Source organism: Callospermophilus lateralis, chromosome 20 (genome assembly GCF_048772815.1).
Source record: "Callospermophilus lateralis isolate mCalLat2 chromosome 20, mCalLat2.hap1, whole genome shotgun sequence".
In the NCBI taxonomy this organism is placed as follows: domain Eukaryota; kingdom Metazoa; phylum Chordata; class Mammalia; order Rodentia; family Sciuridae; genus Callospermophilus; species Callospermophilus lateralis.
Window position 1 is genome coordinate 999,913 of NC_135324.1, and position 15,637 is coordinate 1,015,549.

Sequence of the window (15,637 nt, forward strand, 5' to 3'; positions counted from 1 at the left end):
CTGAAGGTCCACTCACCCCGGGCGCAGCCCTGTGTTTGGGTGGGGACTCAAGGGGGCCTGGAGCTGGGAATGAACTCAAAAGCCCACCTGTGTCCAGCTTTTATATGGCAACCGTGGTGCGTGTCCCCCGCAGCCCCAGCCAGGGAAGTGTGACTGGGAATGAGGAGCTTGGGGCCAGGGGTCTGTCTCCCTAGGGCGCAGTCAGACTCTGAATCAGAGGTGGATCCCGTCCAAGTTGGAATGTCAGCTGTGACTCCAGTCTAGACCCCAGGCCCTTGTGACCCCCAGGGGTGGTTCCCCTCTGCCAGCAGTGGCAGGGCACAGGCATGGAATTGGCGCAAGCAGGTGTCCCGTGCTGCTTGTGGTAACCACTGCTTGGTCTCCGCGACACCTGGCTCACCCCTGGCTGCCTGCAGGGCCCCAGCCAGGAGGGTGACCTCTCTCAGCTTCTGGCTCCCTGCCCGGAGGAGCGGCTATTCCTCCTGGAGTGTGGTAGAGGGGTCCGCGCAGGATGCGCGCGTGCTGGACCGGACCTGCGTGCTTTGTGCGCGCTGTGCGCCCATATGCCAGGAGGGTGACCTCTCCTAGCTTCTGGCTCTCTGCCGGGAGCAGCAGCCCTTCCTCCTGGAGTTCGGTGAAGGGGTCTGCGCAGGATGCGCGTTGGGAGTCCGTGCAGGATGCGCGCGCGCTGGACAAGACGTGCATGCTTTGCGCGCACTCTGCGCCCAGGCCAGGAGGGTGACCTCTCCTAGCTTCTGGCTCTCTGCCGGGAGAGCAGCCCTTCCTCCTGGAGTTCGGTGAAGGGGTCTGCGCAGGATGCGCGCACTGGACAGGACGTGCGTGCTTTGCACGCGCTCTGCGCCCATATGCCAGGAGGGTGACCTCTCCTAGCTTCTGTCTCTCTGCCCGGAGGAGCAGCCCTTCCTCCTGGAGTGCGGTGAAGGGGTCTGTGCAGGATACACGTTGGGAGTCCGCGCAGGACGCGCGCGCACTGGACAGGACGTGCGTGCTCTTTGCGCGCGTGCTGCGCTCATGCTCACCAGCCTTCTCCTGCCCCTTCTCCCCCAGGGCTGTGGCTCCCGGCCCCGTGATGCTCGCCCCTGCAGGACCTGAGCACCGAGGCCCAAGCCCCGGGCGCGCCATGCTGCTGCCACCTCTGCGCCCGCAGGCGCTCTCCATGCTGCTGCCCCTGCTGCTGTTAGGGGGCCTTTGGGTGGCCGCAGGCTCGCCCAGGACGGACGGGACCCCGCCACCCGCCTTCCGCACCTTCGTGGCCAGCGACTGGGGCCTCACCCACCTGGTGGTGCACGAGCAGACGGGCGAGGTGTACGTGGGCGCGGTGAACCGCATCTACAAGCTGTCGGGGAACCTGACGCTGCTGCGGGCGCACGTGACGGGCCCCGTGGAGGACAACGAGAAGTGCTACCCGCCGCCCAGCGTGCAGTCGTGCCCGCACGGCCTGGGCAGCACGGACAACGTGAACAAGCTGCTGTTGCTGGACTATGCCGCCAACCGCTTGCTGGCTTGTGGCAGCGCGTCGCAGGGCATCTGCCAGTTCCTGCGCCTGGACGACCTCTTCAAGCTGGGCGAGCCCCACCACCGCAAGGAGCACTATCTGTCGAGCGTGCGCGAGGCGGGCAGCATGGCCGGGGTGCTGATCGCGGGGACCCCCGGCCAGGGCCAGGCCAAGCTGTTCGTGGGGACCCCCATCGACGGCAAATCCGAGTACTTTCCCACGCTGTCAAGCCGGCGGCTCATGGCCAACGAGGAGGACGCGGACATGTTCGGCTTCGTGTACCAGGATGAGTTCGTGTCGTCGCAGCTCAAGATCCCGTCGGACACCCTGTCCAAGTTCCCCGCCTTCGACATCTACTACGTGTACAGCTTTCGCAGCGAGCAGTTCGTGTACTACCTGACGCTGCAGCTGGACACCCAGCTCACGTCCCCCGACGCCGCCGGCGAGCACTTCTTCACCTCCAAGATCGTGCGCCTGTGCGTCGACGACCCCAAGTTCTACTCGTACGTCGAGTTCCCCATCGGCTGCCAGCAGGCGGGCGTCGAGTACCGCCTGGTGCAGGACGCCTACCTGAGCCGGCCCGGCCGCGCGCTGGCCCGCCAGCTGGGTCTGAGCGACGACGAGGACGTGCTGTTCACCGTGTTCGCCCAGGGCCAGAAGAACCGGGTCAAGCCACCCAAGGAGTCCGCGCTCTGCCTCTTCACGCTGCGCGCCATCAAGGAGAAGATCAAGGAGCGCATCCAGTCCTGCTACCGCGGGGAGGGCAAGCTGTCCCTGCCCTGGTTGCTCAACAAGGAGCTGGGCTGCATCAACTCGGTGAGTGACCTTGACCGGGACGGTGGCCTTGACCAGGGCCTGGCCCCTCCCCCCAGGGATGGACCCCAAGGGCGCTTAACCCCGGAGCCCCGTCCCCAGCCCTTTTTAGATTTTATTTAGAGACAGGGTCTCGCTGAGTGGCTCAGGGCCTGGCTAAAGTGGCTGAAGCTGGCCTCCACCTTGCGATCCTCCTGCCTCGGCCTCCTGAGCTGCTGGGATGACAGGTGTGCGCCCCTGCGTCCAGTGCCTATCCACATACCAGGGTGGCTCCTGCTGTGTCCAGGCCCTGTTCTTGGCCGCCTGGGAGCTCAGCCCTGTGAGGCAAGGGCTGCTGCTGTCCTGGGTTGCAGGGGTTCACGCTGACCCCCAGATCCTCTTGCTAGCCATGACAGTGCCCTGCCAGGCGTTGGGGACATGGGGTAACGGCACCCTGCCCAAATGACCCACCAGCCCCTGGGGACATGGGATGGGTCATCCACAGCGTGCTTGGCCCCATGTGGGGTGCTGGCCAGCTGGCTCCTGTCCCTGATTTTCAGACACAGGGACTGAGGCTCAGGGAGATGCGTGGATCTGACTTTGGTCCTAAGAGGCAGCGCTGGGCCTCACCCCAGTGGGCGCCATCTCTAGAGCCTTCATCCCTCCCTCATGTTTCCCTGGCCATGTGCCTCTCTCCTGGGCCCTCCCGTCACCCACACTGGGGCCAGATGACAGTCCCCTGCAGGCCGTGCTTGTGCCCTCCAGAGACAGTGGACCTGATACTGCCCCCGCTGGGCCTCCCCTGTGCTGGGCTGCAGCCTCCAGCACCTACTCACTGGGGCCAGGCCTCGGCTGCTCCTCCATGTTCCCGCGCTGAGGTCGAGGGAACCATTAAGGTCGTTTTTTTTGGTCCCAGGGATTGAACCCAGGGGCACTCAACCCCTGAGCCCCGTCCCCAGCCCTTTTTAGATTTTATTTAGAGACAGGGTCTCGCTGAGTGGCTGAGGCTGGCCTCCACCTTAGGATCCTCCTGCCTCAGCCTCCAGAGCTGCTGGGACGACAGGCTCAGTCAGACCAAGGGACTCGTTCAGGGGAAGTGGGACTCTGCCCAGCTCTGCCCTGAGCCCTCTGCCACCGCTGCCTGGGACCTGCTAGGTAGCCCAGGAAAACCTGTCCCTCTCTGATTTCCGTCCTCCTGGGTCCCAACTAGGACAGGCACTGGCTCTTCTTGGGGCGCAGCGGGGTGCCCAGGGTCCCTCCCACTCCTCTTTCCCGTGTGTGGTCGGGGTTCTGAGTGCCTTTGGTGGATATGGTTGTCCCCTCCCCGTGGCTTTTTGAAGAAGGAGTGGGGACACGGAAACCCGGAGGGGGTGCTTCACCCTGGCCGCTCCGTGCCCTGTCCCCAGACCTGGGAGGTGTCCTGTGTGCCTGGGGTGGTTCCCAGGCGCCCCAGCCCTGACCTGGCCACATCAGTGGCCTGTCCCATCCTCTTTCCTCTCCCCGTGCCCTGTCTCTCCTCCTGGGCTTCGCAGTGGGACTGTCCCCCAGCTGTCCCCCTAGCCATCTCCGGAGCCTGCGATCGATGGCTTCCTGCAGGCACAGCCAGCCCCCCCTTTGCCTTTGGATGCCACTGTCTGTCCTGTCTGAACTGGATCCTGTCTGTCTCCACGCCCCCTCTGGTGGCCAGGGCCACACCTCTGCAGAGGAGGGACCGGGCAGTCACCCCCTCCCCACCTGTCCCCTCCTCTCCTGTCCATCGCTGGCCAGACCCCTGAGGCCACCTGCTCCACTGGTCGCCTGTCCTTCCTTCCCCAGGGACCCAGAGTTAGGCGCAGGGCCAGTGTGGTTGGGCAGCCCACAGCTTCGGCCTCCCTGTTCCCAGTCTGTGAAATGGGCCTGCAGTCTGTCCCATCTGGGGCCCTCGGTGGGGCTGGAGTGGCCCTGCTCAGGGAGGACGCTCACCCGTCCTCTCCCGCAGCCCCTGCAGATCGACGACGACTTCTGCGGGCAGGACTTCAACCAGCCCCTGGGGGGCACGGTCACCATCGAGGGCACGCCCCTGTTTGTGGACAAGGACGACGGACTGACCGCTGTGGCTGCCTACGACTACCGGGGCCGCACCGTGGTGTTCGCCGGGACGCGCAGCGGCCGCATCCGCAAGGTAGGCTGGGGACTGCTGCCCCCCCATCCCAAGCACAAGGACGGTGCTGAGTGGCTGAGGCTGGCCTCCACCTTGCCATCCTCCTGCCTCAGCCTCCTGAGCCACTGGGATGACAGGCGTGGGCCGCCAGAGCCAGGTGGAGCCATTGAACTTTCCTGTAGATGACCCCGGGCTCAGTCAGATTCAGGGACTTGTTCAGGGACAGTGGGGCTCTGCCCAGCTCTGTCCTGAGCCCTCTGCTGCCACTTCCGCTGGTGGAGGAGGAGTGTGGGGACGTCACTCTGGGCCAGGCTGAGTGACTTCGAGGGGCTGAGCTCAGCCTGGGGTCCTTCTGAAGGACCCATCTCCCCTCTGGGCTCCTGGCACGGGCCATCTGGTCACCCTGACCCCTCCCGCATCCTCTGGGCCAAGGCCATTCCACAAGGGGACCTTCAGGACTTGTCTGTTGGGGCCTGGGGACACTGCGGCTGGATTCCAAAGGTGCAGGGTGACCTCCAGGGGGGGCAGGGCGGGCCTGCGCGGCCCCCTCCCCGCTGCGCCCTGAGATCCAGTGTCTGCTGAGACAGCACTCCGCCCCGGCCCGGCCTCCACCAGAGGCCAGGCCAAGAGCAGGCCAAGGGCAGCGCCCGCTGCCCCACCCCAGGCTGGTGCTAGAGGAGCAGGGTGACTTCAGAGACCTGGCCATGCAGGGGCTGTCCGGTGGCTCTGGGGTGGGGCCCTGAACCTGCCACTCAGCACGCACTTATGGTACCAGGGAGGCCGGAGGAGCTGGGAGAGCCAGCAGACACTCTCTGGGTGGGTGGGTGTTGGGGTTCAGTCGTAGCTGGGTGCCCCAGAGCCTGCCACCCACCAGGGGACCCGGCTCTCTTCGGTTAATCTGCTGGGCCTGGTGGCGCACGCCTCTGATCCCAGCAGCTTGGGAGGCTGAGGCAGGAGGATCTCGAGGTAGAGGCCAGCCTCAGCAACAGCAAAGCCCTAAGCAGCTCAGTGAGACCTTGTGTCTAACTGAAATACAAAATAGGGCTGGGGACAGACATGCTGTGACCTCAGAGGGTCACGGTCCCCGGTCCTGGGCGCCGGTTCCTTGCACCTGGGTACTTGGGAGATGGAGGCTCGCGTGGCTCTTGAGTGGATGGGGCCAGCTGTGCCCGGGGCTGCTGGCCCAGTGACGTCAGAGCCTGGGGGGTGGCTCTGCAGTTGGATCGGATGTGCCCCAGGACACAGCCAGGGTCACCTGGGTGAGGGACCTAGGACCGTGAGAAACCCTTCTGTCCTGCTGGGAGGGGTCATGAACCTGTCAAAGCGTCACTCGTGCCCCGTGGAGTAGCTTTTGAACCTCAGTGGACACAGGGTGGAGTTGACATTGATCTCCGTTTTCCTCCTGATCCGCTGTGTGACCTCCAGGCAGCCGCTTACCCTCTCTGAGCCTCAGATTTTCCCACTGCCTCTCCAGAACCTGGCGGCTTCCTGCTTCCTTGGGGGCCCGGCAGGGAGCGCTCAGACTGGAAGTTCACCGCGGTCTCTTCCTCAGTTTGACAGATGAGGAAACCGAGGCACGGGGGGGGGGGGGCTGCTGGCTCCAGGCCTCCTCCCTTTTTTTTTTTTTTTTTTTTGGAGGACGTGGTAGGAGGCCTGGCCTCTTTCTGAGAGCGCTCAGCTCCTCCTTCAGTGGCCTTGCTCCCCCGCTGAGGGCGCGTGAGGTCCCCTGCCTGCCCCTGACCTAGCCAAGGGGGCTGCCTGCTTGTCCTCTTGCCCTTGAACCTGCCCCGGGCACCGTGCACTGTGGGTGTTGTGTGAGGTTCGCCGAGGTCGGTGTGGCCTCTGTTTCCAGCCTCCCGTGGTGACTCGGAGTCCCCCTCTGCCCGTCCTCCCCCTAGGACCCTGCCTGGGAGTGGGGTGGCCGTGCTCCAGGGTCAGGGCCACAGCAGATCCCCTCCCTGCTGGGCAGGGCAGGCCTCCCTCTCTCCGTGTGTTTACTTGGAGACGCCTCCTGTCCCCTGAGGCTGAGCGCAGTGGGTGCCGCGTCCCCGCCTCCTGCTCTCTCTGCTGCCAGGCTAGAGCCTGGACCCTGGGGACACCCCATCCCACCGCCCAGCCCTGGTGCAGGCCTGCAGGGCTGGCCACGCCCCCTCTTTCCCAGGCCTGGGCTTTAAAAAGCATCTGGGGAGCCCAGGGACATGGCTGGCCCGGGGCCAGGACCTGCCAAACGTGCTGTTGCGTAAAATTGTAGCCGATTAATTTAAGACCCGCCAGCCTCCGCTGTGCGCCTGGCTGGGGGCCCCAGAGCCCTGCCTGGCCCCTACCCCTCCCCCTCCAAGGCCACCTCTCCTGCAGGACCCTCTCAGCCCTCCTCCTGGGTGTCCCCAGCCCTGGGCACAGCTTCTCCCAAGGAGTCTGCGCTCTGGCAGGGACTTTAGGGCCTGGCCTCCTGTGGCCCGGGTTTCCCCGTCTGCAATGCAGAAGGGGACAGTCCCCGCCCTGTCGCTGGGCGACAAAGGGGCACCCTGGGCCGGCCTCACGCTGCTGCAGCGGGACCCAGGGGACTGGGCCCGTCTGAGGCGCCGCCCGGCCCTCTCTGGTCACCGTGCCAGGCCTGACGATGTGCCCGTCGCCTGCGCATCCGGGTTTTCAGGAGCATCTGGGTCCCTGGGCCCTGAGGTCTCTTGACTGTGATCGCTGGCAGCTGACCTGTGATTGACAGAGTGTCATGGGCCAGCTCCTGCATCCCGGTGGCCACCGCACCATGGCCAGGGACCCGCGCTGCAGGACCACGCTGTTCGGGAAGGAGGCCTGGGGGAGGACCCTTCCTGTGCGTCCTGGGGCTGGCCCTGGACACTCCAGTAGCCCACGCAGCCCTGACCTCCCAGAGAGCCCTGGGCTCACGGGCTCCATGCACTGGTCACACTATCTCAGAGCTGTGGGGACCATGACCTGCAGGACACGCGCAGTCAGCTTAGCAGGCAGCAGATGAGATCCTCCTGCCTCGGCCTCTCCGCTGGACTCCGGCCTCAACCCCTGCCTCTCCCTTTGCAATGGCTCTGCTTCGTCACGCGCATCCCTGCAGAGCGCCTACTGTGTGCTACTCAGGGTCTGGGGACAAGCAAGCCCTCCTGACCTCCAGAGGAGAGTCCCCCTGCCCCCAAGAGGGTTCCCGTGCCCCACCGTGGTGAGTCCACAAAGGCACATGGCGGCCTGCAGTCGGGTGTCGCCTGAGGACACAGCAGCACCCAGGGACCTCCCTGGCTGGCCTCCATCTGTGGAGCCTGGACTTCTCGAGACCAGGTCACGCAGGGTGCCTTCTGCCTCCGGGTGCCCGGCCTCCACGAGAGGCCCGTCTGCGTCGCGTGTGCATTTCAGATGCACGCTCCAGCGCGTGTCCCCTCCCTTCAGGTGGACGAGGCCTTGTGTCCTGCAGGTCAGGGACAGCGCGGCCCAGCACTGAGCTTCACGCATGGTTCTGGTGGGCAGGTGTCGGACCACCTGCTAGGTCTCTGCTGGGCTGCCCCGGCCTCGTGACCTGGTCGTCTGATTTCCGCCTCTCTTGCTGGGTGTTGGTTTTTGGGGGTTTTTTTTGGTACTGAGGATTGGACTCAGGGGCACTCAAACCCTGAGCCCCGTCCCCAGCCCTGTTTTGCATTTTATTTAGAGACAGGGTCTCCCTGAGTTGCTCAGGGCCTCACTAAGTGGCTGAGGCCGGCCTCCAACTCTTGATCCTCCCATCTCAGCCTCCTGAGCCGGTGGGATGACAGATGTGGGCCACTGCACCTGGCTCTCTTGCTGGTTTGAGGTCCAGGTGGGGGCCCTGTTGGCTGTGTGCTGTGTCCAGCTTGTGGTCACTGGTAGGGAAGGGAGGCGACCCGGCTGTCGGTTCCCATGTGCAGTTGCTGTGGGTGTCCTGCTGTGGCCAGGGCTGTGGTACCAGCACCTTGGGGGCAGTGGCTCGAACATCTGTGCTTCCTGGAAAGCTGTGTCCGCCTGTGGCTGTTCTCCTGGGTCAGCGGGCCACCAAGGAGACAGGGAAGGTCCCCTCCTTGGCCCTGTTGGTCTGACTAGGGCTGCTCAGCCCGGGAGCTGGTGGTGCGTGAGCGTGAGCGTGAGTGTGAGTGTGCGGGCTTCTGCCTCCCAGTGGCCAGCAGGGTCCCCTCTGGACCCACGTGGAGGACCTTGGTGTGGCCTCCTGTGCCCTGCCCCGGGGAGGTGGCTTCCACACTGGGCCATCCCCTCCTCCCTGGGCAGACGGGACCCGCGGTGGCTGGGGAAGGCGAGGAGGGGCTGTGAGCTCCTGGATCCTCACACTCTCCTGTGAGGCGGCTGGTGGCGATGAGGAGACCGAGGGTCAGAGAGGTCCCCTGATTGCTGAGAGGTCACTGCCGGGGCAGCCTGGCTTTCCACCACCTGCTGGGCCCTGACCTGCTTGGTCCCTACTTCTGGAAAACGCAGGATTTCTGTGACACCCCTGTCCCCTGCCAGGTGCGTCTGGCCCAATCAGAGCCACAAGGCCTCCTGCCAAGAGGAAGTCACTATGTGCTTTTCCAGTGTCACACTCCTCCTGGCCTGGCAGAATGGCGGGGACCCGGGAAGGGGCCCGGAACCTGCCCTCAGCCAGGGGGAGGCCGCGGGTTGGTGACGGGGAAGGGGACATGGCGCAGGACATCCCCGCCCCTCCTGCAGCCCCTCCTGGGGACACGTGTGGCGGTGGGTGACGGTCCTCTGGCTGGCCATCCCAGCCCCGGAGCCCCTGGCCGACCTCGTGGTGGGGTGGCTCTTCCCTCCCGGGTCAGGGCCAAGCTGGGCAGCCCCCTGCCTCCGGGCAGCTAGGGCGCGTGCCGGCCTTGGCTCTCAGCCTGGACGGGCCAGACATCCTCCTTGGCGCCCCCGCCTGCCCTCCGCCTGCAGAATGGGCCCTTTGTTGCCTCTGGGCTGGATGGACAGCTGACCTGGCCAGGCCGTCAGCTGCCCGCCCGCCCTCCATAGCAGTTGGCCAGGCCTTGGGCGGCCATGGGGGGGGGGCCAGACTGGGGCTCGGGCCTCCCCCTACCCTTGGCTGTCCCCCCAGGGCCCTGACCCAGGCTTCCCTGCCTAGCGGGACCCTGGGGGCCTGCTGGACAGCAAGAGGGGCCAGCCTGGGGACACTGGGCGAGCCTGCTCCCTGGCTGTCTGTAGGCAAGATCAGGGACACCGTGTGGTGGCACGTGCTCTGTCCACAGGGGAGATGGGGACTCAGCCTGCTCCTGGCCTCTCCCTTGGCGGGGAGCCTGGGGGTGACTCCCCAGTGTACAGGTGGGACAGGGGACCCCAAGGATTGGACGCCCAGGCAGAAGCCGGGTGGGGTGAGCTGGGTCCCTTCCTGAGCTGGCCGGCTGGGGGCCCGTGCCCTGGTGCAGTCTGGTGGCCATTGTCCAGGGTGAGGGGAGGGCCCCTTGCAGGTGTGGGGGAGGGGCTGCTGGCCAGTTCCCGTGGTCCTTGGGGAGAAGTGACCAGTGATCGTGGCTGGAGGTGGCGGGGGACGCCCAGGGATGCCCCTGGCCTGGTCCCCGTGCCCAGGGTACCTCTGCCAGAGGCCCAGCTGCTGTGGCCAGGGAACGGCTGGGCCCAGCTGCCCCAAGAGCAGGCTGCCTCCAGGTGGGTGGCCCTGGAGTGGACAGCTGTGGGCGGCGGCTGTGGGCGGCGGCACGTGGGCCCTCCATCCTGCCAGCCGCCCTGGCCCTGTGCCCGCCCCACTGTCCGGAATGTTCTCCTGGTGGGCGCTGGCTCCTCCTACTTTGGGGACAGATGCTGCGCCCCCCGTGCAGCGGGGGGGTCTGGTTTGCACCCGGGGTCTCCGTGACACGTATGCGCGCAGGTCTGGCTGGGCCTGGACCTGGGGGCTCTTCGGGACACAGTGTGACTGTCCCTAGAGTCTTGTCTACTTCGGGTGTTGCCTCCCGGCTGTGTCCCTCTGCTGGGGCCCTGTCTCCCTGGGACCCGCCCGTGTGTGTGAAGGGGCAGGGGTGACCCGTGCGGGGCAGGTGGAGGGACAGCTGGCCTCACGTGCCCCTAGCTGCAGCTGTTGGGTGCCACCTGTCCCCGTCATCTGAGTCGGCCCCGGGCCTGTGGGTTGGGGGCAGGGTGTCTGGGAGCCTGTGCTGGCCTGTGTCCCCAGATTGTCCAGGACTCTGCCCTCTTCTCGTTCCTGCCCACCCCAGGCCTAGGGGCGGCTGTGCCCGGCCCTGGGTGGGAAGGGGGGTGGCAGGCCTGGGGACAGGCCCAGTGGGGACAGGGGGTTGGTGCATATAGAAAGCACCCCTGGATGTTGGGAGGGAGAAGGGCCAGGCTCGGGGTCCACTTGGGGCCACAGACTGGGCAGCGCTGGGTCTTCCCGGGGTGTCTGCAGGTTGGGGGGACACGTGCAGCGCCCTGCGTCTAGACCCGTTCATTCCCATTTCACAGGTGGGGAAACTGAGGCCCGGGGGGACTTCAGCCCCCACACAGGCTCCTCCCCTGGGCGCGTCTGGCCCAGGGCTGGCCCAGCTCCTGTGAGCAGCACCTCTGTCCCCAACCCGGGGCGTGGGGGTCGTGCACCCCGAGGAGGACATCTGGGCCCCACCCCACAGGCCATGGCAGGACTGGCCGGGCGCAGGGCTGGGTGTGTCCCTGTCCCTCTCACAGGACGCCCGGCGCTGTGCCTTAGCTATCTGTCCGCCTGGTGTCCCCTCCTCGCGGAGGCCAGCGTTCCCAGAGTGTGGGTGACAGGGCTGTCCCCGCCCCCTGCCCAGCTCTTCCGGGTCTGGTGTGACTTAGGCCCGGGTGGGAGCAGCTGAGCGGATGTGGGGGGCGGGGGCTCTCAGGAATGTGTCCCTCCCCCTCCACGGCCGCCTCCCTGGCCCAGAGTCACAGCGCCCCACCCCGGCTGGCCGCCTGGGCCCAGCCTCAGGAGCTGCGGGAGCCAGACCTTGGCTCGTCCCTTTGCCCTGGGCCTGCCCTGCCCCATGGCCACAGGGACACAAAGAAGGGTCCTGGGCCAGGCCCTGTCCCTGCCCCTGGGTCGCGAGGTGGAGAGACCAGAGGTGACCGTGCTGGGCAGGCCCGTGACTTGTGGGCAGGAGCAGGCCCAGGCCCGTCCAGGAGACTGCTGGGCTGTGAGGACGCCCCAAGTCCCCTCTCTGGAGAGTCCCCTGGGTCTCGCTGTTAATTAAATCCATTTGTTTGGTAAAAAGCGACTAAAAATACCGCAGCCTCCCGCTCAGGGCAGAGGAGCGGAGCTGGGTGACCAGCCCCGACTTGTCTGGGACCTGGATACGGTCCCATGCCACGAGGTGCCTCCTCTGCTGCTGGCTTCTTACCAGGGGTGTCCCCAACCCCCAGGATACCCCAGGGCTCCATCTTGGCCTCTACAGCCTCCAGACTCCTGGCCTCCCTTCTCCTCCTGGGCCTTGCTCCGCTCTGGGCTCTGTGCACTGATAAAGGGACCAGGGACTCTCTGGGCCCCATGGTGCCCTGCCTGGGCTCCCTGTCCTTGAAGCTGGGCCCTGGCTCAGCGGGGAGTCAGCGTGGCTGACCTTGGCCTTCTCCTCCTGGTGGGGGAGGCCTGGGACCTCCAGCCTTGAGTAGGTGTGGGTGTGACAGAAGGGCATCCGCAGACCCCCCGCTTAGGACCCTCCTCACTGCCACAGATCCTGGTGGACCTGGCGAACCCTGGTGGCCGCCCGGCCCTGGCCTACGAGAGCGTAGTGGCCCAAGAGGGCAGTCCCATCCTGCGCGACCTCGTCCTCAGCCCCAACCGCCAGTACCTCTACGCCATGACGGAGAAACAGGTGGGTGCCCGGGTGGCTGTGGGGCGGTGCGGGACTCGGGGTGGGGGATCGGGGAAGCTGGGGTCCACTGTGAGTGGGGAGCCACCTCTTCTTCCACAGGGACGCCCAGGGGGCAAGTGGACCTGGCTGGGCAGGTCTCAGTGAGCACTTTTTTTGGGGGGTGGGGGTACTGGGGATTGAACTCAGGGGCCCTCGACCCCTGAGCCCTGTCCCCAGCCCTTTTTATATTTTATTTAGAGACAGGGTCTCGCTGAGTGCCTTTGCTGAGGCTGGCCTCCACCTTGCGATCCTCCTGCCTCAGCCTCCAGAGCCGCTGGGATTACAAATGTGTGCCACCGCGCCTGGCTCACTGTGCACTTTTGTGTCAGCAGCCGACACATGTCCTGGGGAGTGGGGACAGATGTGAGGGTCCTCGCTGCGTCCAGATTGTCCTGGGCCTGGTGTTAGGAATTCCCAGTCCCTCCCTGTGGGGGACAAAGATTTGAAGGGAGCAGTTTGAGAGCACGGGTGGCAGTGGGGGGCCTGGGGCAGAGACGGGCCGTGCCGTGGGGCTGTGGCTGCCATCTTGCGAGGGGGCCCGTGGTCAGCTGGCCTGCTGTCCAGGGCTGTGGCTCTTGTCCCTCGCTGGGACTACTTGGGCTGCTTCTGTTCTGCTTTAACACCACCCGGGAATCGGAGGCTGAGGAGGGAGGATGAGCAGGGCCCGTGAGCCAGCAGGGACACCAGAGGCTGGCCGCCTGGCCTCGCGGAGGCTAGGAGTGGCCTTCGAGACAGCACCAGGGAGGCCTGAGGACCAGACGGTCTGACACCTGGCCTCCCACCGCAGGTGACGCGGGTGCCCGTGGAGAGCTGTGTGCAGTACGCGTCCTGCGAGCTGTGCCTGGGGTCTCGGGACCCCCACTGCGGCTGGTGTGTCCTGCACAGCGTGTGAGTCGGGAGACCCTGACCTTGACCTGGTGGCCCGCGGCCTGGGAGGGCACCACCAGCCTCCCATGCTGCCCAAGGTGCCCAGGGCTCCTTAGGGTCCCTCCTGGGCACTGTGGCTAGGAGCAGGGTGCCCCAGGGTGGCGGGCTGGGCCCTGTGTCCCCGCCCCGGGTGGTGGCTGGCTGGGCGGGTGGCCCTGGGTCCCCTGGCCGGCCTCAGCACCCTATGACCACAGCTGCGCGAGGCAGGACGCGTGTGAGCGGGCGGACGAGCCCCAGCGCTTCGCCTCCGACCTGCTGCAGTGCGTGCAGCTGACCGTGCAGCCGCGCAACGTGTCTGTCACCGTGTCCCAAGTGCCGGTGAGTGTGGCCACCCCGCTGCAGGGTGAGGGGATGGGGTGGGGACCCCGGTGCCCGCTCACCGCTCCCTCCCGCCGTGGCCAGCTCCTGCTGCAGGCTTGGAATGTCCCCGACCTCTCGGCCGGCGTCAACTGCTCCTTCGAGGACTTCACGGAGTCCGAGGGCGTCCTGGACGACGGCCGCATCCACTGTCGCTCGCCCTCCGCCAGGGAGGTGGCGCCCATCACGCGGGGCCAGGGTGAGGGTCCTGCAGCCCCAGAGGCCGCGGGGGGATGGGGTCCCCTGGAGCTCCAACACCTCCCCCTTCACAGCCCAGGGCACCTTAGGGGACCCCGCCACCTATTGTCCCCCGATGGATGGAGAGGACCCCGTGCCCTGCGTAGGGGCAGCGGATGGGTGGCTCATGACGACCAGAGTCTCAGGCTGCGTAGGTGACAGGAGGGGACCCAGGGCGCAGGCGGAGCTGGAGGGGTGCGAGGTTGGGGACGGGGGGCTACCCTGAGTGTGACGGGCCCTGACCCCTCGGGGCTGCTGTGGCCCTTCCCTGAGGTCCCTTTCAGACTTCCCAGGCCACCCTGCGAGCCGGTCCCCGAGGCTACCACCAGGAACAGGACGGGGTGCTGGGTCCACCCCTGCCTGGGCTTGTCCTGGGCTCTGTCCCCTCCTGGTGGCCCTGGTGGCCCTGGTGACAGGCCCGCGGTGCTCCTCAGGGGACCAGCGGGTGGTGAAGCTGTACCTCAAGTCCAAGGAGACGGGGAAGAAGTTCGCGTCCGTGGACTTCGTCTTCTACAACTGCAGCGTCCACCAGTCGTGAGTGTCCCCGAGCCCCGCCGTGGGCCCGGGCCTGCCTGCCTGCCTCTGTCCCCTGCGGTCTCTGCAGATGCTCCGTGGGCCCCACCTCGGGCCAGCTGGGCAGGGAGCAGGGAGAGGCCTTCGCGAGAGCCACCTGCCAGGCAGGGGCCAGGCCGAGAGGGGGACAGGCAGCAGGTGGGGGGGCAGTGCCACCCACAGGGCCCGTGGTGGCCTCGGGTGTGGGGCTGTGTCCTGAGCAGGGGGTGACGTACAGATTCACACATAAAAGTTCTCGGGACTTCAGGGACGGGACAGTCTTGAGTACGGTGGCCAGACCTGGCCTCTCAGGGCCCAGAGGGCAGATGGCCAGGGGTAGTGGTATCAGCTAGTAACTAGGGAGGTTCTGGAGAGAAGGGGGGCAGCCTCCTCCAGAGACTTTGGGCCTGGACCCAGTGCCTGTGGTGGCCGGTCCCTGTCACAGGGCCCAGCCCCTGTCAGATTCAAACAGACAAGCCGCTGCTCAGGTGGGATGTGGTTCTGGCCAGGGAGGCGGATGTGGACGGAGGCTCTGGTCAGTTCTATGTGGTCACCACAGCCGCTGGTGTGGGGTGACCAAGGCTCCGGAGAAGAAAGCAGTGGAGGCGGGGGTGGGGGGACAGGAAGGCAGGCGGGAAACCATTTGGGGGAGGTTTTCTCTCAGAAGCAGCATGTGCAAAGGCCCTGGGGCAGCACGGTGCGAGCGCAGGGCGCTGTGCTCCCGGCTGGGGTGTGGGCCTGGGGCCTGACTCACCTCCCGCCCTCCCTCTGCAGCTGCCTGTCCTGTGTCAACGGCTCCTTCCCCTGCCATTGGTGCAAATACCGCCACGTTTGCACGCACAACGCCGCCGACTGCGCCTTTCTGGAAGGCCGCGTCAACGTGTCTGAGGTAAGGCTCGGTGACAGGGTCTCGGGTCTCAGAGGCGCAGACAGCCCCGCCTGCGTGCCACCCAAGGGCTGGCCGGGAGCGTCCCATGAGTGGTTGGACTGTTGGGCTGCTGGCCTCGCACCCCAGGGGTACGACTGACCAGGTCGGTCTGGGAGGGCGCTGGACAGAGGGCACTGGACACTGTGCAGCAGGGTCTGTGGCAGTGGGGACAGCCTTCTGGGTGGTCTTGGCCAGTGCTGTTTTGTGGTCTCCTTTGTGACCCATGGGGTATGTGGGGGGGCTTCAGATCAGTCCCCGGGCCGGGCCTCTTTTAGCGGGCAGCCCTGGGCGCACAGGGCCACACTGCCTAGGCCCTGGTGGCCGCGCAGTACGAG

The 15,637-nt window shown here is 66.4% G+C and overlaps 1 protein-coding gene across 1 annotated transcript in view; it reads left to right on the forward strand.

The window, feature by feature from the left end:
• Window positions 1-1,141: 1,141 nt before the first annotated feature.
• The window catches only part of Plxna1 (plexin A1), a 40,711-nt gene continuing 26,215 nt past the window's right edge, over window positions 1,142-15,637 (forward strand). Inside the window, exons 1-8 of the mRNA XM_076841075.2 lie at window positions 1,142-2,332; window positions 4,287-4,469; window positions 12,122-12,262; window positions 13,089-13,189; window positions 13,423-13,546; window positions 13,631-13,784; window positions 14,257-14,356; window positions 15,149-15,263. Coding sequence (XP_076697190.2) covers window positions 1,142-2,332; window positions 4,287-4,469; window positions 12,122-12,262; window positions 13,089-13,189; window positions 13,423-13,546; window positions 13,631-13,784; window positions 14,257-14,356; window positions 15,149-15,263 — 2,109 coding nt within the window. The remainder of the gene's footprint in view (window positions 2,333-4,286; window positions 4,470-12,121; window positions 12,263-13,088; window positions 13,190-13,422; window positions 13,547-13,630; window positions 13,785-14,256; window positions 14,357-15,148; window positions 15,264-15,637) is intronic.